Consider the following 23,692-nt stretch of genomic DNA (forward strand, 5'->3'; position numbering starts at 1 on the left):
ACTCTTGATTTTTCTTTTATTAGTATGACGTTTCAGGTTAAAAAAAGAAAATTCAACAGTGAGACAGTGCGCGGGAGTTTTTCTTTAAAAACAGCTAAGTGTCTCTCCTCCAATGCACCTGTCACCCAGTCAGGTATGCAGAGTCTACACAGAAACGAATATCTTATTACATGTATTATCTAGTGTATAGTAATGTATAGTAATAGATCACAATTGTACTAGTGTCTAAACAAAATTGTTAGTTGAGGTGTGACAGCACATTCCTGATTTCCATTAATATGAAATGATGCACAGTCACTTTGCACATACAATATGTTATGTGACATCTGACAAACCAGTTTTATGTTTTGTTTGGTATAGACACATGTCTGTTATACCCTACAAGTTCAATACCATGGGCTTAAAGTGTATAAATAGAAGAAAAGAAATAGAATTTAAAAATAATAACTTTTATGACAAACACAATCGTTATCTCAGAGTAACTATTGCTCCAAACGTACACTTTGCAATCGAGAAAATCTGTAAAAACATGTGGCTGCTTTTACCGCACCTTAACTTCTTTGAGCTCATAACAGTCTTTTCTTTCTCTCCTCTTCTGTAGCAGACACGTCTTTATTAAAGCAGCACTAGCTTGAGTCTTATATTAAAATCACCAGCTTAGGAGCAGGCCCGCAATAAAGATCGTAACTTCAGAAATGCGCCCTACATCTTTATTACAAAACACTGTCACTGCGCCTTTCACAGCTATAAATCTAACAGACTTTTGTTTTTCGCCAGCATATGCCACCATTAAAAGTGCACTTATTAGCCAAGATATGATAAACGACCAGCATTAGCAGACAATAAGGGATGAAACTGCTCAATACTTTGTCATATTTAAGTCGAGTTTTATGAAAAGTTGTTGTGTTCACATTTTGGGATTTGGAAATGGCTCACTGGTTGGAATTCGCTGACGTAATTGATACGAAGTAGGCCAATAATTTTAAAATATTAGTTTTCGATATGGAATAATAATCTTGAATTTAGCTGAAAAAAAAAAAAATTGAGAAAAATCTAGGAGAAATCTTTTTGTCTGAGCCCTTACTGTTGTAAGGTCCTTGAGCAAGACACTTCGCACAGTGAAGTCATGGTATGTAGCTGGTTGGAAATAAGCAATTACTATGGAAATTTGGACTTTTGCATTTATAAAAAATCTGACATAATATCTAGTGTAATTATTGTTTAAATTAATGTTGGAAATAGATTTGTCTAATTTTGTCATCTTATTTCTGCGAGCAAAATTGCACTTGGAAGCATTTCACTTGACGAAAAAAATAAAAAATAAACAAGCTAATGAAAAGCAAAAAAAAAACCCCAAAACAAACAAAACACCTTATTTTTATAGAAAGAAGAGTTTTTGTTGAAATAAATGACAGAAATATATTTGTTAAAAATAGACAAAGACAAATAACATTCTAGGCTTATATCAATGCTAGCTAAACCTTGACAAATCAAGATTAACTTTCTGAATTTTCCAATTTTTCCACAAATGCAACCATAGCTTGTTTTTTTTTGGTCAGTTATAATGGATTGGGTTCTGGTGATAGATGGACCCTTTAAAGGCACTCAGACACAGGACAGACACAGGGACAGAGACAAGGACAGGAGAACGGAGACAGGAGACAGGAGACAGGAGACAGGACAGGTGCAGATGGTGTGGAGATACCTACAGCGGGAGCGGATGTAGCACTGGTGACAGTTCAACAGGCCGTTCCGGATCCGCACATCTGTCCCGGTTGTGGTGTCTCCCAGCTGGCCCTTACACACCCCACACTGAGGAGCCAAAGAGATACGGTCAGATTTGCACGGTTTAACAAATTGCACATTCAAAATGATCGGAAAATAAAAGAAATCCATAATCTAACTGTGTCCCCAGATATGAAGTAGACATGTTCAAATCAAACAAAGCTTTTACTGAGAACAACTGTAATGCTGATTTAAAACACTGGATGGCCAAGTTGTTTATGTTATAATTTGATGCTTTAGATCTCAAGAGGGGGATCCAATCAGAAAGCAGATTGAGCCTCACATGCGTCTCTCGTTTGGGTTGCCAGTTTTAATGCTCAAATCCAGTTGGTTTAAACCTAAAATGCCTCTCTCTGATCTGACTGGTCACTACCTAAAGCCCAGCACCTGCAACCAAACATGAAGAAGTGCTAGTGCAGCCTGTGCAGCCGCAGTACATGCTCTCCATATACTGAGGGTGAGGAAAACTTGTATGTGTCCTCTATGTGCAGGTTAAGGCACTGGCAAGGTTCAGTTGTAATTGTAGTGCCTTTTAAAAAAAAACTGTTAAAGCTCGGCTGGATTTCATTTTAGGAAGTTTTGTGTAGATACTGAATTATTCTTAATGAAATGCATGTTTATGGAATTGACTAACACACCTCCTGCATCTGTTACTGTGTCACTGTTTACTAGGTATGTAACAATAACGAAAATACTGTACCGTCAATAGTCTCACAGTAATATCATGGCCATCACAATGTATCGAATTACAAGTTTCTTTGCTTAACTTCTTTGTTATGGTGCAGCAACATCTTAAAAACCGACAGAACTACATAGACCATGATCCTTTGCTCTGTTTTAGTCCAATCTACATGACAAAACAACTGTTATTAATCTCTTTTAAATCTTAATTATTTGGATTATGACAGAAAAGGAGCATATTGACAGGTTTGTTAACTTCAGCAAAATATTGTGAACATATCGTATCGAGAGATTTGGATATTGTCACATCCCTACTGTTTACAATTTATTTAACTTTCTTTACAAAAAAGCTAGGTACAAATCCTCACCTGAAGTACTTTATGGTGTTATACTTTGCTTGCCTACCTTAAAGCATTGAATATGGAAGTAGAGGCTGAGTGTCTCTATGATCATGGCGGCTCCTTTCCCCAGAGGCTGTCCACAGCTCGAGCACAGCTTCTTCCCACTCACAGACCTGCAGGGCCACAACAATGAAGACAAAGGATGAGAACACAGTTAACTTTAACAGTCAAAGTTAGTATTGTTATTGCAATGTGAGGGTAAAAGAAAGTTTATGCCATATTCTTTGCTGCATATATGCACTATGTAACTTTTGGGGAGGGTCCGTCACCTGCTCATCCCATGTTTGGCTGAAATGTTCCACAGTATGATATTAAACTCATTTAGCTTTCTTTCAGTCAGTTACATGTGTTTTTATTGCCGGAGCATTTTAATAACAACTAGGGGTGTAATGGTACATGTATTTGCGCCGAACTGTTTCAGTACGGGACGTTCGGTTTGGTGCAGGGCTGTGCATGAGTGACTTTGTGCAATTTGTGTGTGTTTACATTCCGTCAGTACATGTGCAGCTACATGGAAGGCTCAGCTTTTTAATATTTATGAGGGAACTCGTCCATGGGATGGCAGTGTTTCCCACAGTGCTTTATAGTTAGGGTGCCGCCAATTACGCCCCGCCTTGACTATGTCCCTCCAAACCACGTCAATCCAAGTGAAGTTGTAGCGAAAGGGAATTTTCATCTACTGGGGATGTTGTAACTTCCAGCAGATCTACACTTACTGCAGACAATGTGGACAAGTTGTTTTTTCTGGCTACAAATATGAAGATTAAGTAAAAATTCATGCTGAAACTGTTAGTGCTGCACTTTATCTTTTGAAAAGTTTTGTTTACTGTTTACAAGGAATTTATTTTTTATAATATTTCACACATTTGTTGCTTATTTGAGAATATTTTATTTAACTTATTAATGTTACCAAGAAGCACTTTAAATTTATTTAATTTTTCAGTTTGTATAATGTCAAAACAAATTGTTGGTTTATTAAACACACAAATAAACAACAAGCAAATGTTTTGCATTTGTTGATACTGTATCAAAAATGAACTGAACCATAACCTCAAAATAGAGGTACGAACCAAACTGTGATTTTTGTGTAGTGTTACAGCCCAAATACAGACCCTGTTTAGGAGATTGATTTACAAAATGTGTTATGTGTGAGTAACTGTAAAACTAATGCTAGCGAGCTTGTGTATAATTTTATGTATGAGACTTGTTTAGCAGCACAAATCAGCTCTAGTTCTTTATGCTCAGATTTGTTCAAATAAAGCACAGATTAAAGACAGAGCAGAGCCTACATTTAGCGTCACACTCACAGGGAATTTTGATAACATCAGTTGCAAAGTATCAGTAGTAATAAAAAACATTTATGCACCAAATCCCAGAAATGATAAGGTTTCTTCTATGAAATGACCACATGCAACTGTAATAATGCCCTCAACCTTACACCTTTACATTACAATACATCGTCCCTCATGCCGACACTGTAAAAACAAAAACACTGCAGTAACTTTCTAACACTCTGCACTTATTGAAGTCTGTGGATTTGTTTTGCCTGGGATGATTTCATTGCTTACTTATTCTAGTCAGGTTTCTTCTGCAGCGCTGTGAGATGATATGAGATAGGGAGGGGAGAGGGGGAGAGAAGCAGAAAATGACACTGCGTAACCCCCCCACCGCACACCCATCACCCTCCACCACCCTTGGGTGCCTGGGTGGGGGTCTTGTTTGTGATGCGGTACCTGTTTGGGACTGGAGGCGCACTGTCTGATGGGGGGTGGGGTGGTGATGGTGAAGCGGGGGGCTTTGATGAGCTCCTGTTGTTATTATCGAGAGGACCACTCCTGAAAATGGACAGCAACATGCAACAACACAATGAGGACACGGAAACAGCGATCTGATTGGCCGGAAAGTAGCCAATGGGAGCCCCAGAGACAGCGTTGTATGTATGTATAGTGTATGGGGTAATGTTTGGGAAATGCGGTTTTAGTTCGTTTAAAGTGTGGTTTATGTGTTGCTACAGCAAATGTGATTCAGAATGTGATCCATGTGTTAAATGCTTGGGTCCTGTCACTGAATACTAGTGGGTGCCCATTAACACTGGCAACACACGCCCTCTGCTGGTCAAAAAGTGGAACTAAGTAGTGTTATAATTCCACTTTTCTGTAGGGTGACCACCTCAAATTGAACAAAAAGAGGGACAACTTGTTAAATCTGGTTGGACATGGACAGACAGACTTGGTGACTTTAAGTTCATAGATAATTGCAAAAACACTATATGATCTTTATCAATAGTAACTCACAGACAGAAATTGAAATAGCAATAGGTGCAAACTTATAACCCTAAAAGCCAGTACACCTAAAAAGTATTGTTTTCATAATGACAAAAAAAAGTAACATGTGGCATCATTGAAAAAAGGGGTTACCTTACTCATCTACAGTGTTTTTGCATAACACTGGCTGCGGTTACATCCACACTCAAAATAAAATTCAAATCAGATTTTTGGAGTTATAAAGCAGAGGAGTACTGACAATCTATATGTTCTGGAAAAGTTCAGAAGGGCTGTCCGACCATGAGGCCGATTGGGGCCACTGAATGCCCCGTCCTTACTGTTTTCCGTGGGCCGATTTGTCGAGGAAAGTCCAAGGCCGTCCATGTCCGCCCCTGGTTTTAAGACTATTTTTAAAAAAAAGATTTCGTTCTGATCATGGTCCCTCTGATCACCTTTCACATAATTTAAATAATCTTAAACATCCAGAAATGATTACAATCAGATTTTGGCGTCCATGCGAATAAGGCCATTGTGTGTTTTTTTTTTTTTTTAATAAACATTATGGATGGATGGGGATGGTTGATTCATGAAAACTGACAAACAAAAGACTATACAAATGAGGTTGCACATTAGAGCAATTGAAACCCACCCACTCTGAGTTACACATCTTTGAATTTGAAAGGATTTATTTGACCATTTTAGTACTAACTGCCCCTTTATTCAGCCACAGTACACTTAATATAAGATCCAACTTTGCGGTGTTCCCTCATTAGTAACTTAGTCAGAGTTGTATTTCAGTTGATTCATGCATGTTCGTGTAATCCTGTTTCGTCCTGCATTTGAGGCTTGAGTGCTCTAAAGATCTTTTAATAATTTTAACACTAAATACCTGAAAAAAGCATAATATGTCTTCTTTAAGTCTCCCAAAACGACTTGTGGCTTCAGTGTGGAATGCCAATATGAAAAAAGTATGGAGGCGATTTAGGCTGTTGGATGCAGTTTCCAAAGAGGGGGTATAAGGCTTGCAAAACCATTTCAAGATTAAAAAAATAAAATAATAACAATACTAAATAAATGAAGCTATTATAAAGACTGTATTGTATTCAAATACATTTGACTAAAAAAGAAATAAAATGTTTAAGTGATTGAAAGTTATTTCATCAATTATATTTTACAGCAGGGAGTTGTTGGTTATACCTGTGTACTTTTAACATTTTGAAAAGCCCTGGTATAGGCCTGTCACACAATAATTATTGAATATTGATTTATCGATCAATATATGAAAGCTGGAACAACATATTTTGGGGTTCCATACTTATTGTGTGTACATTTTCTTTGCAATAATGATGAGACTTTTATTTTATTTTAGTTGTAATATGAAAAGATTTGAGTTGTAGATGGCTGAATAAGTAACTCTTATGCCCGATTACTGTTTCATTCTGCTATCTGTCTATAAAAAAAAAAAAAAAAAGGATTATTCTGCTTTATTATTATTGTTTCAGTGGCATAAACTAGTTTTAGTGTTACTGTTTACCGTTATATTTCTCTGTAGTGATGTAGTGCTTCGCAATTTGTTATCGTGATAGTGGTTTATTCTTCAGTGTTGTTCTGAAGTTCACTCACCTCCTGCTCTGTCTGCTGCTCTCCGATGGGGCCTCTTGCGCTTTACTGACCGGAGAGGACACTTTGGTTTGCACCGACGAAGACTTCTGACCATTCTGCAAACTGTGAGCATGTGCATCGGCTTGGCTCGTACTGTGACTGAATGAACTGATGACAAAAACAAAACAAAAAATAAAACATTTGGTCTATAAAGTTACGAAATAATACAGAATATATACTAAGACTGACGGACCTTCTTGCAGTTTTCATGCTGTCGTCTGCAGTACTGATGTCACTGGTGCGGTCATTTTCTCTGCGTTTGTGTTCTTCGGGATTCCCTTTCTGTAAAAGCACAATTTTGTGAACCACCCCTACCATTAAAGGGAACTATCAAAATACATGTTATGACCTGGTTTACGGTTAATATCTCAATAACTACTGGGTCAGCATGGAAAAAAAATGGCGTAATGTTCAATGCCTTTTGTCAATGTCTGTGCAACTTTGCTCATAACGGTTTTGCCACCTGTTCATTGAGATGTTATTGCTTTGTGTAGAATATTTCACAGTATGGCATTATCTATCTATACATCTCAATCTTTTTTTTAATATATACTTTTTATCACAAACTTCTTCTCTCTTCTTTTTTAATGTTAATTTTATGATGATTATTTATGGTTTGATTTGTTCCTATTGTGATTTTAATGTCTTTCTTATTTTGTAAAGCACTTTGAATTACTTTATGTGCGAATTGTGCCTTGCCTGGAAAAAAAAAACAGACAATGCCACTAGGAAAAGTTATATGCCTGATCTGCGGAGAGGAAACCCTGTTCACATTAAGAATATTTGTTTTTCAAGGTACTTTTGAGGAGTATAAATACGTGACTGACTGCTAGATAGATAAGTTTAATGCCAAATTGTGGCATTGCTTTTGTCCATGGAGACAAATCGATGGCAGATTCTTGACCAAAAAAGTTACATAATGCACCTTTAAAAAGCAGTGGTATTATTCAAAACAGGTGTTATTGTTGTCAGTAACATAGCAAATTTGTGAATCCATATACTACAAAAATGTAATAAGTTCAGCATTTGTGAAATATGGTTACAGCTTTTAAAAATATTGAACTGCCCATAGAGAAGCACAGGTCACCCAGTGTCATTAACACAAACTATTAATACCTTACTGATATGCGTAAACTCTTATCTCGTTTCTTTTCATCACTGCTATTTCTTCCTCAGGCCCTATGTCTCTACCTGTCTCTCCAGTGCCTCCTGTTTGCGTTCCCAGTCGGCCAGCGAGCGGACGATGGTGTCCTGCGGGGCGGAGCTAGTGGACATGTCCCCTCTACTGGGGGACGGCTGGACAGAGGACAAAGGGGTCAGAGGGGCCACGGTCTCCTCCAGGATCTTCTGCTCCTAGTGGGTTACAAAGATACAGCCCTTTAACCTAAGCAGGGTGCAAGCCATTTGACTGCTTTTCAGTGTTTTTCTAATTATGACTTGGTTTGGTGGGAGAGATAAAGGGTAAATATTTATTGTAGTTTTACATCAGTTAAGTGAAAAGTAAAAGTAAAAATTTGAAAAGAAAAGTACAAAAATACAGGAAGTAGCACTGAGTTCTCAAGCAGAATACCTCTGTCATCAACATGGAAAATTCCTGCCAAACAATGTCATTAATTTTTATTGTCATTCATTTTTATTAGTCTAAATATAAACTATGTATAGTTTAATTTAGACAGGCTTTGACCCATGTTTACATTATGGTTGCTATAATAAACAAATAAACCAATCAGTAAGTAAAAACTAGGCAAGATCTTTAGTGAAAATTACCATTATTGAATTGCTTACAAATTCAGAAGAAATATCCAATATACAAAAATACTAAGAATCATCCTAATGTTCAATGTTGTAATCAGGGTCTGTGGATTGATGGACATGAGGTTGGCTATTTAGCTATAATCTCAAGCTCATAATAAGAACACTCACCCCAACTAAACCTTTTACATTAGTGAAAAGGTCCATTCTAAAACCGCATTTATCCAACCACTATGGATCAGGATACAAGAGAGTCATTTTATACCTCCATAGGGTAGGACTGGGTAATTAATCAAATTTTAATTGTGACTGAAATTCACTTACGTCTAACCATCAATGCTCAGCTTGGGTCTTTTTAATGGAGAGGTCTAAAATAGTTCGAAGCGGTTTGGACTATTTTCTATTAAATGGCAATGATTAAAAGTCTTGATTCTGTTCATACATTGATAATGAAAGCTATATTTAGTTTGGTTTTGAAATGAAAAAAATCATAAATTGAGACACATAATTATGAGTAAAGTCCTGATTCTTATTTTTGGTCATTTTGTGCAGTCCTAGCAAATAGCATTACATTTTTCAAAGACTCGATTCAGAAACATGGTGAGTATTAAATCTAAAATGTTCTTACTGGAAAACAAACTGAAAATATTGAACTATACATTTTTGGCTATGTCACTTGCTGCTAATGTACATGTTGGCACAAGGGCCCGATACCACAACATTAATAAACTAGACCAATGGAACTGTGCCATACAAGTTTGCCCCACCTCCTCGTGGTACTTGCGCTCCTCCTCGGCCACCTCCCTCTGGGCTCGCTCCCACTCCTGCTTCAGCTTCTCCTGCTCCAGACGGTACTTCTCCTGTCGCCATGGCAACAGACACACAACAAGCTACATCAAGTATCAACTATACAAATATTAGACAAGGACTATACCATCTTATCACAATTGTTATTACTTTTTTCTATGGATTCTTTTTAGATTAACATTTAGTTTAGATTTCATTATTACACCAGTTTGCAAGAAAGCAAAGCATCAAACCAGGCATTAACTCAGAGTTGAACATGTAAACAAAAGCTTGTGAATTTCTAGACAAGACCATTATAAATATAGCACCAATGGGACATTTAGTTGCAGTTGTACTAAAGTGGGTCAAGTGTAGAGGCACAAGAACTCAAAGCAAGCAAAAAAGAACTAGCTAGAGACATAAGAGGACAAAGGAAAGAACAGAACAAATCTGAGGAGTGCAGAGAGCATGCACACAAGCACAGACGCACATTTATTTAATGCATTTCAAGTCATCATCCCAGAATACTTCACAACACTGTTGTATAAAAAGTGGGAGTGGACTTGAAATGCACGTGGGCGAGCCTGAGGAGAGACAGGGGGTGTGGGCAGCAGCAGCAGCCTCTGTGGGCACTACAGTCTCATCTGCTGCACAACAGCACCCTCTAGTGGCCACAGAATGTACACATCCCATCTGCAAAAGCAAAGCTCAGTCTTGCAAAAAAGTCTTAATCAAAGTCTTAATCAATTGGACATTAAGCTAAGCATGACACACTGATAAGTGTCCTCTGTACACGCAGAAGTAAACAAGTCAGGGTAGGGATTAACTTCATCACACAGAGTATGTTTACACTAATGTAGAAATCTAAACATCCTGTGCATCCCATAGTTTAAAAAGCTTAAATCATTTTGCTGTGTTCTTGCAGTCATGCTCCATGCTATCCCTCAGTAAGACTGTGTACCTGCAATATGTACCTCAGTATAACTGAGTGTGTACCTGCAGTATACTCTCAGTAGGACTGTGTACCTGCAGTATACTCTCAGTATGACTGTGTACCTGCAGCATGCGCTCTTGCTCTTGCTGCCACCTCTCCTGACGCTGTCGCTCCTCCTCTTGGTCCCAGGACCAGCGGTCGCTCCGCCTGGCCTGGGACGAGCCCGCTGACACCTATGGGACCACACGTACATCAACAACACACATATCATGCCACACCCACACCCATGCACACAGCACAGACAGAGAAGAGGAGGGAAGAGGAGACAGTCGATCTACCACAACAGCACTACTCCAATGCTAGCCAAAGGGCACTACTAAAGAGAAGACAGAGAGACAAAGTTGTTTACAGCACCCTCTGCTGGCATGCCAGCTACACCAACAGCTACTGTGCAAATTATTCAGGAAAACAGCAGAGCAATGCGGTGCAAATGCAAGAATTGCAACTTATTCTCAAATTATGTTTATTGATATGTTATGTAAATGTACCGGTAGACATTTAGCTTATTATTATTTTTTAAATGATCCATATAAAACATAAGCTTCAGTATCAATATGGAATGAAAAGACTTTTTAAAAAATCTACTTTTTACTGAGACAGAAAGCCAAGCCCTGCAGCTTTTGTAGAAGAGGAACAAAAATGTCCTCTGAGAAATGCTCAAATTAAAAGACAAATTTACTTACATTGCCACGAAGATCCTTCTCTGGTTCTTCTGTGGAGAAGAAGAAAATATATATAACACAATTATATTATTGTAAAAAAGCAAACATATACCTATATATTATTGTTTTGAAAATTAAATGCAGCCAGAGATCAAAGAAAATTACAAGAGCTTAAACACTATCTAAAATGTTTTCAATGAAGCAACAGAGCATGAAATTCATTATAGAAATATGGATTTAAGCTCAGAGCTGGAGATGCTTGTTTTTCAAGCATGCATGCAGAGTTTTCTATGCAGTTCTTTATTGCAGTATAGTATACTATGTAGATAATTCTTCAACACTCTGTATAATACTTTGTTTTGACCTATTTTACAGATCCTATTTACAGATGAATAGCTTTACCTGACTGAGCGAAGAACTCCCAGCGTAACTTTGGGTTGCTAGTGGACAGTGCAGGTCTGACACTGTGTGTAAGGTCTAAGTAAAGATGTGTGAGTGGGAATGAGGGAGGGCAGAGGTTTGGAGGGATAAGGGGCCAATGCAATGGGGAAACAATCATATTAGTCTAATTAGTTTAGTGAGGAGAAAATGGCTGAAAAATGTAAATGTTTTAAATAATATAGCCAGGATTTTGTCTTTTTTTAGAATGAGGAATAGAATAGAATTTCTCAATTACACAATTAAATCAATAGAGAATATCATGTGTAAATAATTCTACTGTAACTTGAATATTTGAATCACTATACTAGATTTCAAATGAAATAGTAATTGAAATATTACTTATTCATTTGTCAAGGATATTAGAAAGCCACTATTTGAGCAAAATGCAAATCCATGTTAAACTAATTGCAGAGAATAAGAGGTGCCAGCTCAGGGTTCCCAAACAAAGCCAGAGAAGAGAAACAAGCATTCCTTCTTATACTGCAGACATGTACCTGTGGCATGATCTGTGGAGGCCTGACCTCCAAATGACCCCGGAGCAGACACACTAGTAGGTACACTCTCTCTCTTCCACTCCTGAGATATGGACACACTAGTCTGCAAAAGAAAGGTACAGAATGGGAAGTAGAATATTATTATTGCTACTGTACTACTATTACTTCTTCAAACAATTGCTACTTTAAGTCACAGAGTTAGTCAAACTTGTGATGATGGAAGAATCTAAAAGACACTACAGTTATCCATCTGATAATGACTTGGAAATTTGCCTTACAAAACCCACAATTAAGAAACTGTATGTGATGTCAAAAGCTTTTGTGTTATAAAGAACATGCTTTACATCTGAGGATGTGTGCTGATTCCACAACAATGCAATTGTATTAAAAACCCAAAATGTTATATTTAAAATAAAATATATTTAATATTCAATTAAGTAATTTGAAGCTGCTTATTTATTTTATTTATTATGTTATTTGTCTGACCTCTGACTGGAGTTTGGGTTGACTGGATGACTCCACTACCTCCTGTTCTGTTTTGGCAACTGGATGAAAAAAAACAAAAACATCTCTGTTCATAAAGTGCAATGACAGTCCATAAACATGCGCACATACATAAGAAAAACATCACCAACCTGAGAGAGAAGTTGGTTGAGCTGCATTTAACCATTTATCTGAGCTATCTTCTGGCTTCTGCAATTCCTGTAATCACAAAAAAATGTTAAAGAAGAATTATGTTTCTTTACCAAGTATTTCGGATGAAATATAACATACGTAGATCATCATTGCACCTTCTGTTCACGATAAACTGCAATACTAATCTAAAAAGTCTTAATATTAGGAACAGACTTTTGACTTCCTTCAAATCTCCAGGACCAAGAAGCCCTGTGCCCACATGTATGACCTAGAGTCTAAAGTTTTGATTAATCAGTACAGAAAAGTGACCAAAGATATAGGGTAGGTGAAAACAGACATTTTCTGAGAACTCAAGCCTCAAACTCAGGACAATGCAGGATTACAAAAAATGCATTAATCAATCAAAAAACATAAGTAAGATAATGGGAGGGAACATCTTATTAGCCTCAGTAAACAACCACAACATCCTTCACATTAAAGTTTAGGAGTAATACCCAGCCTAATCCTTACAGTTGGCAGCGAGTTAGGACGAGTTAGCTGCGTCGCGTCCTCATTGGCTTCTTTTTGTTGGACATCTTCAGGTTTGTGGTTTGGCATCTCCTGGTCATTGTTTGGCACTGGGCTGGCTGTCTCCGGTGATATGGGCGTGAGCGGGGGGAGGGGGAGAAACACGGGGGCGGGGGAGCCGCTGGGGGTGTAGGGGGAGGTGGGGGTGCAAGCCTGGAACACCGGAGAGTCAAATCCCAGGCTACTGTCTGGAGTGGAGGGCACACCGTCACTGCCCGCGTCCCCGTTCACTCGCAGCAGACTGTCCACCTGAAAGAGAGAGGACTATACATGAGTTTCAGCTTTCTGTTATATGCAACATTTTCAGGACCCTCTCCCAATCAAAAGAAATAATATTTAGTTTTTAATTGTTTATCACTATAGCTTTCTGTGTAGAGTTTGCATGTTTTCCCCATGTCTGGGTGGGTTTCCTGCGGGCAGTCCGGTTTTCCCCATCAAACCTAAAAAACATGCACCAGGGACGACAGCTGGAAATAATCTCTCGTGTTACAACCTAGCACAATGCATCTCTTCTGATAAGGTTAATGTATATTGTGCACTGTCCCTAGGGCTGGGTATCATTGAGAAGTTACCGATACGATATATGCCTCAGTACATAAGCCCTGATACGATACATATCTTGCACTTTAGATTCGATATGACAAGGCTCAATCACTAAAAGTCTTTGTTAAACAACTTTCTTGTGCAAAGTTAATATGAAGCACGCCCATTTTAATAATCAAAACAGTTAATATGTCAAATGTGTTGCATAAACAAGATTTTTCCTCTGAACAAGCAACAAAACTGTAGCACTGTAGCAACAAAATCAGTTGTAAAATATACCAAACAATACTCTTGGCGATATATCAATACAGCAGCCCACGATACCGATACTGTATCATCACATTAAAAGATTCTATATATTGATATTTCAATATTTTTGCACACCTCTAACTGTTCCTGTCTCATAAATAGACTAAAATAATAATAATAATAATAACAGCAACAGTCTTAATTTTCTCATCATTCTAAAACTACTTGATACTTAGATATGAATGATGTGGCCTTTTAACTTACACTTTTTAACTTTTTTTTAACTTACTTTACACTCACAACACTTTGTACAACACAGCCATTCACCTATTCACAACCTCACACAACCAGAGTACAATGGATTAAGTGTCTTGCTCAAGGACACATAATCAGTAGGTACCGGTGGAAGAGGGGATAGAACTGCCAACCTTCAATTTACTGGGCGAAACTGACCACTGTGACCATATAAAAGAACTGATTATCTTGGTGTGTGAACATTTCTTTTCTCATACCAAATAATTAAAGATGCACTACGTAACATCTATGTTGGCAGGTCCACCATATTGTTGTTATTGCTTTATTATTACTATATTCATGTTATTGTTTTGCCAGGAATGTTCCACTGCATAGAATTCAACTTTTCTATCTCCATGGAGATGACTGGTGACACCTTCAGGCAAAGTTAAAAGTAAAATTTTAATACTTTTTTGCTTTTTGTAATAATAATAATGTTTTTTCAACTTTACTTGAATGAATGCAGGACAAATATGTTTAAGTCATGCTGTGGAACATTCTAGGCAGATCAATAACATCACCATGGAGACAAGCAGGTTGCAGACTCTCCACCAGAAAACTCTTTAAGTAAAAATAATGTAACAAGAAACAGGTGATGAATCCATGGGCACTTATGGCTTCTGTAATGAAAGCAATTGAGTAAAAAAAGTGATAAAAACTCAATTAATAGAAAAATAACATGCATAAAAACACACAGAAAACTCTTTGAACCATGCTAATCAGATTCCTAAATGCACCCGATTAACAAGCTAATTAGAAACCGCGTCAATAATCCCAGAGCGCTCATTTGTGGTCATTACTCTCCACTTCTATCTGTCCATTATACCCCATTCACTTAGGGCCTACACTATACCGGCCAGTGCTTACAAAGAGCCCCAAACCTATACGCTAGCAGCCTTTAGCGGGCGGTAACTTAAGACACTCCAGTCTGCCACTCCTCTGCTCTCCCCTGCAGTCTGTGTGGGCCGTCTTTGTGCGGCCGTAGCCCACTTCTCATTGAGAGCGGCCTACTTGTCAACTTCTTAAGTCAATAGGGAACAGAGGGCTCCATTGAGAAGGCCCGGGCTCCTCTCGGGCTCCTTACAAGGCATTCCAAAAGAGCTCTGCTTCACTTGCTCTGCTATTCTGGGCTGTAGGAAAAGCTCAAGTTTGTCGCTGATACATGTTATAGTCCTAGTTGGGGTATTAGTTTGGTTTGGTTATAGCATCCAACTTAGATCTGATTTGGAGTTGATTTTGTCTGCCATTTTCTGACAAGGTTGGTTATAGTGTTTTTGTTTTGGCTTACTCGATTCAGTCCGTGTTTTCCGGACTTCTGGGGAGTGCCTGATCTAGTTTAGGTCTAGTTCAGGTTTTATTCTGAGTTTAGTCTCAGTTTAGACCCAGTTTAGATGTGGGATATGCGAATGCACCCTTTAGACTCGGAATATGATTTGGAAGGCTCTACATTTTTAGTCAGGCTGGAGCCAAGTAGTGCCTCTGCTCAATTTCATTTCTCTCCAGCAACCAGGTCAGGAATTGGAGTACACTAGACAGTTTGCAAGAACCCCAGAAGATGTAGGCTGTGCGCTGGCCAATCAGCGAAGAGCTGTGAAGCCATGATGTCAAACTCAAGCGCCTGTCTGTGTCCCTTATATTGTATAGCACAACAGTAAACAAAGCGGTCGAGCTGGATGTAGATGAAGCCATACATTCTGTGTTGGCAACGATTCCCGAAATTGAGGATTGAAAGCCGGAACAAAGAGAATGTTTGGTGAATTGTATCAAGGGGAAAGTCATTATTGCCCTTCTTCCTGCAGGATTTGGGAAAAGCTTAATATACCAGTTAGCCCCGTTAGTGGCGCATTACACACGTCACAACCAAATATCAGCGATTGGTTAAATAAAAAAGTACCCGCCTACAGTCGAGCAAACAAATATTAATGCTGCAAGGTGAGACAGTTTCCATGTAGTGATACTGCCTGATCAATCAGGCTACTACATTTTAGCAGGCTTCAGAAAATGAATTTGACTTTGTGGCTGTGCTTTTTTGACCTTGTCCTTATGGTTTTGCTCCTTTTTAATGGATGTGTGTGCTTAATGACCACTTATTGTTTGCACAGATTGTATTTTGTTGCATTGACACACCTCTACAAGCAAGATCTCTCATCGATAACACTTCCTTGAATTATATATGACATCATTGTTTTATTTGTATAAAGTGAAATCTGTGTGGCATGTGTTTTGTCCATTTTAGTTTCCTTCCTGTGAAAATAAACATACCATTTGAACTTCTGTTCCATGTTACTTTAGGTCCAGTTAAGTCTTGTCGTTAGTTTAGTCCTGGTTTAATTTGAGTTCACATTTCATATTGGCTAAAAGTTAATGAGAATTTTAGGACTAAATGAGGTTTAGTTCTCATTTAGTAGTAGTTTTATCAAATGTATTGGCTTAGTCCACATGTCTTTGTCCCTGATTTCATCCTAGTGTAGTTCTTTTAGCCCTGCATCTGTTCTTACATCCCACCCACTCCATGCCAAAACATACAATCACGTCAACCATTTTCCCATTTGTCTAAATTTCCACTGAAGACAGGGCCTTTGGAGAGCACTCAGGGTTAAATTAAACAGTGGTTAAGAGGAAGTCTTATGTCCGGAGTGTAAAGAATCCTACTCATCACCATGGTGTAGAGCAGCATTTGAATGTAAATGCCAGTGAGGAGAGAAGATTTACCCATGAGGTCTGTGAGGGCAGAGAGAGGAGGGAGAGAGTGAGGAAGGAGAGAGTGAGGGAGAGAGAAGGGAGAGAGAAGGGAGAGAGAAGGAAGAGAGTGAGGGAGAGAGTGAGGAAGGCTGCCACAGGGTAGTCCATATGCAAAGTGGACAATGCATCATCATGCCCATGCATCTAGGTTTGATCTACACGTAATAAACACTTGCTAGGGTGTAAGGGCTTTACAATGCATTGTCTTTACATGCATCATAATAGTTTGGCACAGAGGCTGAGTGACTAGCCTCATAGCAAGAAGGTCCCGGGTACTCCTCCTTTGTGTAGTATGTGTGTGATTTCTACCGGGGACTCTGGTTTCCCTCATCAACCATGAACAAGCAAAGCCTAGCTCAAAATCAGGAGATGGGTCCCCGGGCATACCACAGGCATGAGGTCAATTCTAAATTAAGTTCCAGGAAGGTTCCTACAGTGTAAAAAGAGCCTGGCAGTAACAATAGCTGTAATATGACTTTTCTGAAGATGGCTTGGCTGTTAGCAGCCAAAACATGTCAAGGTAAATACATCTCACTAACAAAGTCTGCCTATAAGAAATAAAGATATATCTAATGTGAAGAATGTCTTAAGTCAGTGATTCACGATTTTTAGGACTTGAGACTTGACTTGACAAAATGGACTAAGACTTGGGACTCGACTTGGACTTGAAGCTCAATGGCTTGGGACTTGGACTTGAGCCCTGTGAACTGAGAAGATTTGATGCTTCTACTAAAAAATATATATGCTTTTAGAAAATAGTTGATTCATGTGGTGCTTAATTTTACAGGAACAAACTGGAACATATCCCTCACAGTTCTGTTTTTTACTTTGGATCTAACTGAAGTACTGTGATATGGTATCATTAAATGTACTACAGTACTACAGTAATCTACAGTGCAATATAGTAAAACAGAGGGAACTACATAAAACACGATTCTTCCATTTCAGTGCAGACTACATGGCAAAATAACTTATTAAGCACTTTTAAATCTGAATTAATAATTCAGTAATGATTTACACTAAGATCTTGACAAGACTGTTAAAAAGGAAAAAAAACAGCATTTCTATAACTCATATATAAATAGTCATAAAAATATACCATGACCAAGTATAATTTCATTTAAAATTCATATAAATTGCAAACATTTAAGCTATATTTGGTGCTTTGGTTTAAAGACTTGAAATGACTTGAAGTTCAAAGCAAACGACTTGGACTTGACTTGGACTTATGGGCCAGTGACTCGAGACTTGACTTGGACTTGCCTGTATTTGACTTCAGACTTGACTGGGACTTGAGGTAAAGACTTGAGACTTACTTGAGACTTGCAAAACAATGACTTGGTCCCACCTCTGCTACACACTGTACACTATATGTAAATATTTGGGACAGACATTTTTTTTTCTTCTCACTTCACACTGCGACAACTCTACTAACATGAAAACAATATTCTTCTCAGCTTGAGCTCTGTTCTGGACATTGGATAATAGCCTACTACTTGCACTATTACTGAAAGTGCAGAGATTCTGTAGCGCCAGTGAAATGTTTGTACACTGCGGTGTGAGATCCTGTGTTGTCACCATCAGATGTTTTATTTATTCATTAATGTGTAGAGTCATGAATCTGAGCAATCAGATCATTCAAGCTCTAGTGTGTCCTGTGAGGACCTCTCTCAGATTCACCTCTAAGCTGTGGAGACACTGGCGGTCTTGTCTGTATACATCATAACATGCACTGTATATTTACATTTTTTTATACTATGAACCAGATATTATGTGTTCTTAATAAAGATTGAATAGAATTTGACACCAGTGACACTGAAGAATGGGTGAAATGCAGAACACATTTCCTCAAAATACAACCTTAAACAGAAATAAGAAATCCTCTCACCTTGCCGCTGCATGGGTCAGTGGAGCTCCGCGACTGGAAGTAAGGCTTGGGCGTCAGCAAAGGCACAGGTTTGGGGGACAGTGCTCTGGACAAGGGGGGCTCCGAGGACCGCGACCTGATCTGAGGCGTGTGGGACCAATCTTTGGGATACTCCTCCACCCGGGTCTCCAGTGTGGACGTGAACTTGGGCGTGGGGGCGGACTGTTGGCGCAGGTACCGCAGGGGGCCGTTGGGGTCTGTGTCGGGTGGCTCTGGAGAGGTGGGGGACAGGGAGATGGACAGGGGATAGGGGCAGGTGGGGTCGGCTGATACGCTGCGGTCTAAAAGTTTGGGCAGCTGTAGGCGTTCCAATATGGTCTCACTGATGGAGAAGCGTTGAGCGTATCTCTGTAGGATAGCTGAGGCCTCCTCCTGGGTCCGGGCGTTCTTGTAAGCGATACGTAATTCTTCCTCTCGGCGCTCTCTGGGAAATTCAAATAGAGAATTCACTTATGGAGTTACAATCTTTTTGCAATCACTTTTGGCTGTATATTTGAAAATATCTGTACTGCAAAGACAAACTTTTTTTTTTTTTTTTTAGTTTGACAGTGTGATGTTTCCTTTTAATGCCAAGAACTTTAAATTAGTACAACTATTGCAGATTAAATAATAAATGTGGTATCAGCAGTGACATCATTTTGAACATTTGGCCCTCACTTGTCCTGGACGATCTCCCTGTAGGTCTTGATGCTGCGGCGCCTGTGAGAGATGACCTGGTCTCCGGTCAAAAGATGCTCCATCATCTTCCTCTCCTCCTCTTTCTTGATCAAGTCCTGAGAGATGCTCCTCCTGCGGTTCTTCCATCGTGCAAGGTCCTAACAAGGTAACAACCCCCAGACCATTTCAAAGGTGGCTTTGGGGACATTGTATACATATAATACTGTAATATAAACACTGTTGGTATATCCTTCAAATAATGTATGTGCATAGTATTTTATTTTAATTTCAATATGACACTAACAGCTGCTTCATGCTGAAAGCTATTTAACAAGCAAGAAAAAAACAACAACACAGTAGCACTGGTGTTAACTGCTAACGTAGGGATAATATAGTCCATGAGAAATTACCTCAGCAAACAGGTCTCTAAACCATTTCTTACAGTGTTTAAACAAGAGTGGATTTAAACTTAATCTATGATAAGAAATCTTCAAATTGAAAGCAGAACTGCATAAGATTTTTGAAAATAGAAATCAATTTTGAAATAAAATCTATTTTCTTTATTAGGAGCACACATTTAGTAGAATCCTCGACAAGTAAAGCTGTACAACTTGCAGCACTGCTGTTACAGCAGCATTTTTTCATTCATACAGCACTGCTGTATGAATGAAAAATATGATATAAACAAATGCCATGTATTCAGGTATGTGTTTTGTAATGCACAGCAGTTTAGCAGTTCCCCATTTACATTGATGTTAAAAAGCCATTACTCACGTCCTGCCAGTGGCTCTCGTCCTCCTTGATGCGGTTGTACTGGTTGTGCATGAGCTCATGGCGGGCCTGGCTGTGAGGGTCCTCTCCATCCCGCATGTCAATCATACTCAAGCTCCTGTTGGAAAATACAGAGAGGAAATCACTCTTAGTTTGCATGGGACTGACACAGTATATTTACATGAAATTTACATAGATATACAGGTGTTACTGCAAACAACATGAGACAGATAAGCAAAGCAATACAATACTTGTTTAGAAAGCAATATACAGTTGTGAGTGACAATATACAAATTGATTACACCTTATATTAAGTAAACTTGAACTAGTGTTAATAAAGTATGAGCAAAAACTTAATTCATAATGAACAATTAGGTAAGATAGGATTAGATTAAGAAATTACTTCATTAATCCTAACCTAACCACATAATTAAGCACCGGTTAGTTACTAAACCTCAACGATTCCTAAAAACTATGTCTTCATTATGAATTAGATCTTTGTTCAAGCTTTATTAAGGTGTATATAAAGTATAGTTTTCCAAGTGGCATCTACAGTAGAGTGTTTCATATAGATAGATAGAGTGCAATAGATACAAATACTGTGCCTGAGCTATATTGTGTTCCCGTTTTCCATGCATCATTACAGTTGCGTCATCATATTTTCAGTAGGAATGCAACAATATCCAAATGATGTGTAATATCATGACAGCATTCACCTCACTGTATGGTGTCTATGGCAATATTGTGAGGTGGTTAATCCTATAAATTATACATAAACTCCATATAAAATGCTATAATGAGCCTTTAATGCAATCTTTACAGCCAATTACTTAACTTAATGCAGCAACAGAGCTATGTATTTAAGTATAAGATCTTGAAATATACTGTATGTATGATACATGTTCGGTTGTGAATATTGTAGTATCATCATAGTTATTGTTACATCCCTATATTCACTGTGGCAAAGCATTTCACATCTATGTTAAACAGGTGCTTTTCAAAGATGGCACTCTCATGCAAAGCTACACACAGCATTTTGATTATGGTTAGATGTGATTGCTGCACAGCACGAACAGCTACATCAATACAGCAGTTTGACAATTAAGGTGAGCTACTGGACTAATTTGTTATATTGTATAGCAACATTTTGGTGAGAAATACTGATACAACACTCAAACAATGTTATTAATATCATTATTTTTAAATGTTAAAAACAGGATTGAGCCTTGCAGTTCTGGCAACTTACTGAGGCTCATCTGACACAATGTCTGTGCGGCTGAATCTACAGGAAAAACAAAATGGGGAAAAAGATGGGAAAATGAACAATAACGATAATGCTAAAAATAACATTTGCTTAACTTAAAAGCATACACATTTTAATATTTTAGATACTGCAGATGCATGAAGAGAACAGAAGAGAAAAAAATTAAATAAAAGTATAGTAGCAAATTTAAATGTTTGTTAAAATCACAGTATGTAACTTTTTAGATAAAAGAAGATAAAAGCATGTTCTTTCAATTTGGTTGCGTTTATTTCACCAAAAAAAAAAACCTACAAAAACATGCTTCCTTGCTCTGAGCAGGCTTGCATTTACACAAACCTGACTAACTCTTTTTGCTTGTTTCAACTCAAATGATGTTCCTTTGCATACACTGTGTTATAATGAGTATCTATCACCATGAAGACTGTTCCATAGTATGATTTTAAATTTCTATCTCCATGCAGGTGATGTGCAACCTCCAGAAAGTTACATACTGTACCTTTAATGAACTAAACCAAGTAAAATGTTACAAATATTAATGCATAACAGTGCATTTGTACTCTTTACAACTTAAAATTAAACTTATGATATCATAGGTTTAAGGCACAAAAATGTGATGAAAAACATAAAATAAATTAAAAGATTGTGTATCACATTCCTTATGTTGCTGATGCATGTTAAATTAATTACAAACACTATATTCTAACATTGCTCCTCTTATACACAATGTAGTTCTGCTTTGTCATGCTTCGAATCTCAACACAAGGTGGCAGACTTTCCACAGAGGATCACAGATACTAGGACCTAAAAAGGTTCTATGACTGTGCACTATCTTTATTTGAACCCATGTCTTCTTCCCATCAGGTCTCACAAACATAATTCCAGAGGATAGGAGCATATGGAAGTCATCTCCACAAACTGGCATTAAAATGTGCCTTAAATTAGACCCCACCAAGGCGTTAACATGAAGTGCATGCGGAGGGCTGAACACAGAGGCCTGGCCCTGTGATGTGAGGGGCCCCTGGTCTGCGGTGGCTCCCACATGAAGAGCACATGTCTCTACATAACATACAGTATATAGGTCTTATACGCCTGTTGGCCGTATGCTGTGAGATTGTGGGTGAGATACAGTCAGTTGCGTTACTACTGTTATAACTGGAGGCCACACGCAACTTAAAATAGTTTCTTTAGTGTTAAAGTTAGCAATATGACTACAGAAGCGTGCACACAAGGCACCAATGGAGAATCCTATTCATATGTTATTATATTGTATTAATATAAGCAAGGATGAGTAGCATTTGGCTAAGAATGCCAGGTGTCACAGTAGAGCAATAGGCATACTGTTGTTGTGTCCTTAGGCAAGACACTTCACCCACATGCCTAGTTATTGGCTGAATATCCATTTGGAAATTAATCAACTTTCAGAACTGTATATTGCTCGTCTGCTGCGATGCCAAACATTATTGGGAACACTGAATCTGATTACTTGCTAATAAAATTCACACTGCACTTTTAAATACTTGATAAATAAAAATGTGTTAAGACAACCTTCAATATTAATTTCCATACTAATAAAAAAAAATTGGGATCAAATGTTAAAATCAAACACCAACTTGATAAAGTTAACTTCAGCCAAAACTATTTAAAAAACTAAACAATTTCTCCAGTAATTTCTGAAATCTTCTAGTAATCTTGTAATAAGCAAGTCATCTTTTCTATTTGAATTTCGATTCACTATTACTAAAATAAAATATAATTAGAGATACGAGAATGTGGGGTTAATCAGATATTAATTAATGCTAAAACTACTACTGAAACTAGATACTCATTTGATAAGTAACAACACTAAAAGTCACATTCACAGGGTAGGAATCTTTCCTCAATATCTTTAGAATAATCTTGAGCTGTATCAGAACAAGTATAAGAGCACATAGACTAGTATATGCCCATGGACCACTATGGAATCTGTGGTCTCGAAATCAGTATTGAGTATTGAGTATCAAATCTATTTCTTAGTGTCAAAATCAAATTTTTGTATCATGACAACACTACTAGAGTGTCAGTGTTGACATTTGATGACACAATCTCTCTAGTATACAACATCAGCAGGTTCCAGCTCATGG

At 38.0% G+C, this 23,692-nt stretch overlaps 1 protein-coding gene across 1 annotated transcript in view; it reads right to left on the reverse strand.

Moving 5' to 3' along the window:
• The window catches only part of LOC110153694 (LIM and calponin homology domains-containing protein 1-like), a 119,766-nt gene that overhangs the window by 3,333 nt on the left and 92,741 nt on the right, over nucleotides 1–23,692 (reverse strand). Inside the window, exons 10-26 of the mRNA XM_055159514.1 lie at nucleotides 21,555–21,590; nucleotides 20,312–20,426; nucleotides 19,538–19,695; nucleotides 18,842–19,304; nucleotides 13,069–13,374; nucleotides 12,558–12,624; nucleotides 12,409–12,467; nucleotides 11,923–12,025; nucleotides 11,009–11,037; nucleotides 10,388–10,498; nucleotides 9,313–9,405; nucleotides 7,985–8,146; nucleotides 6,987–7,075; nucleotides 6,755–6,901; nucleotides 4,601–4,702; nucleotides 2,872–2,980; nucleotides 1,710–1,812 (exon numbers count right to left, since the gene is read on the reverse strand). Of these exons, the coding sequence (XP_055015489.1) occupies nucleotides 1,710–1,812; nucleotides 2,872–2,980; nucleotides 4,601–4,702; nucleotides 6,755–6,901; nucleotides 6,987–7,075; nucleotides 7,985–8,146; nucleotides 9,313–9,405; nucleotides 10,388–10,498; nucleotides 11,009–11,037; nucleotides 11,923–12,025; nucleotides 12,409–12,467; nucleotides 12,558–12,624; nucleotides 13,069–13,374; nucleotides 18,842–19,304; nucleotides 19,538–19,695; nucleotides 20,312–20,426; nucleotides 21,555–21,590 (2,252 nt within the window). The remainder of the gene's footprint in view (nucleotides 1–1,709; nucleotides 1,813–2,871; nucleotides 2,981–4,600; nucleotides 4,703–6,754; nucleotides 6,902–6,986; nucleotides 7,076–7,984; nucleotides 8,147–9,312; nucleotides 9,406–10,387; nucleotides 10,499–11,008; nucleotides 11,038–11,922; nucleotides 12,026–12,408; nucleotides 12,468–12,557; nucleotides 12,625–13,068; nucleotides 13,375–18,841; nucleotides 19,305–19,537; nucleotides 19,696–20,311; nucleotides 20,427–21,554; nucleotides 21,591–23,692) is intronic.

This window comes from Boleophthalmus pectinirostris, unplaced genomic scaffold (genome assembly GCF_026225935.1).
Source record: "Boleophthalmus pectinirostris isolate CB_2022bp ecotype Guang Dong unplaced genomic scaffold, ASM2622593v1 HiC_scaffold_23, whole genome shotgun sequence".
Lineage (NCBI taxonomy): Eukaryota > Metazoa > Chordata > Actinopteri > Gobiiformes > Gobiidae > Boleophthalmus > Boleophthalmus pectinirostris.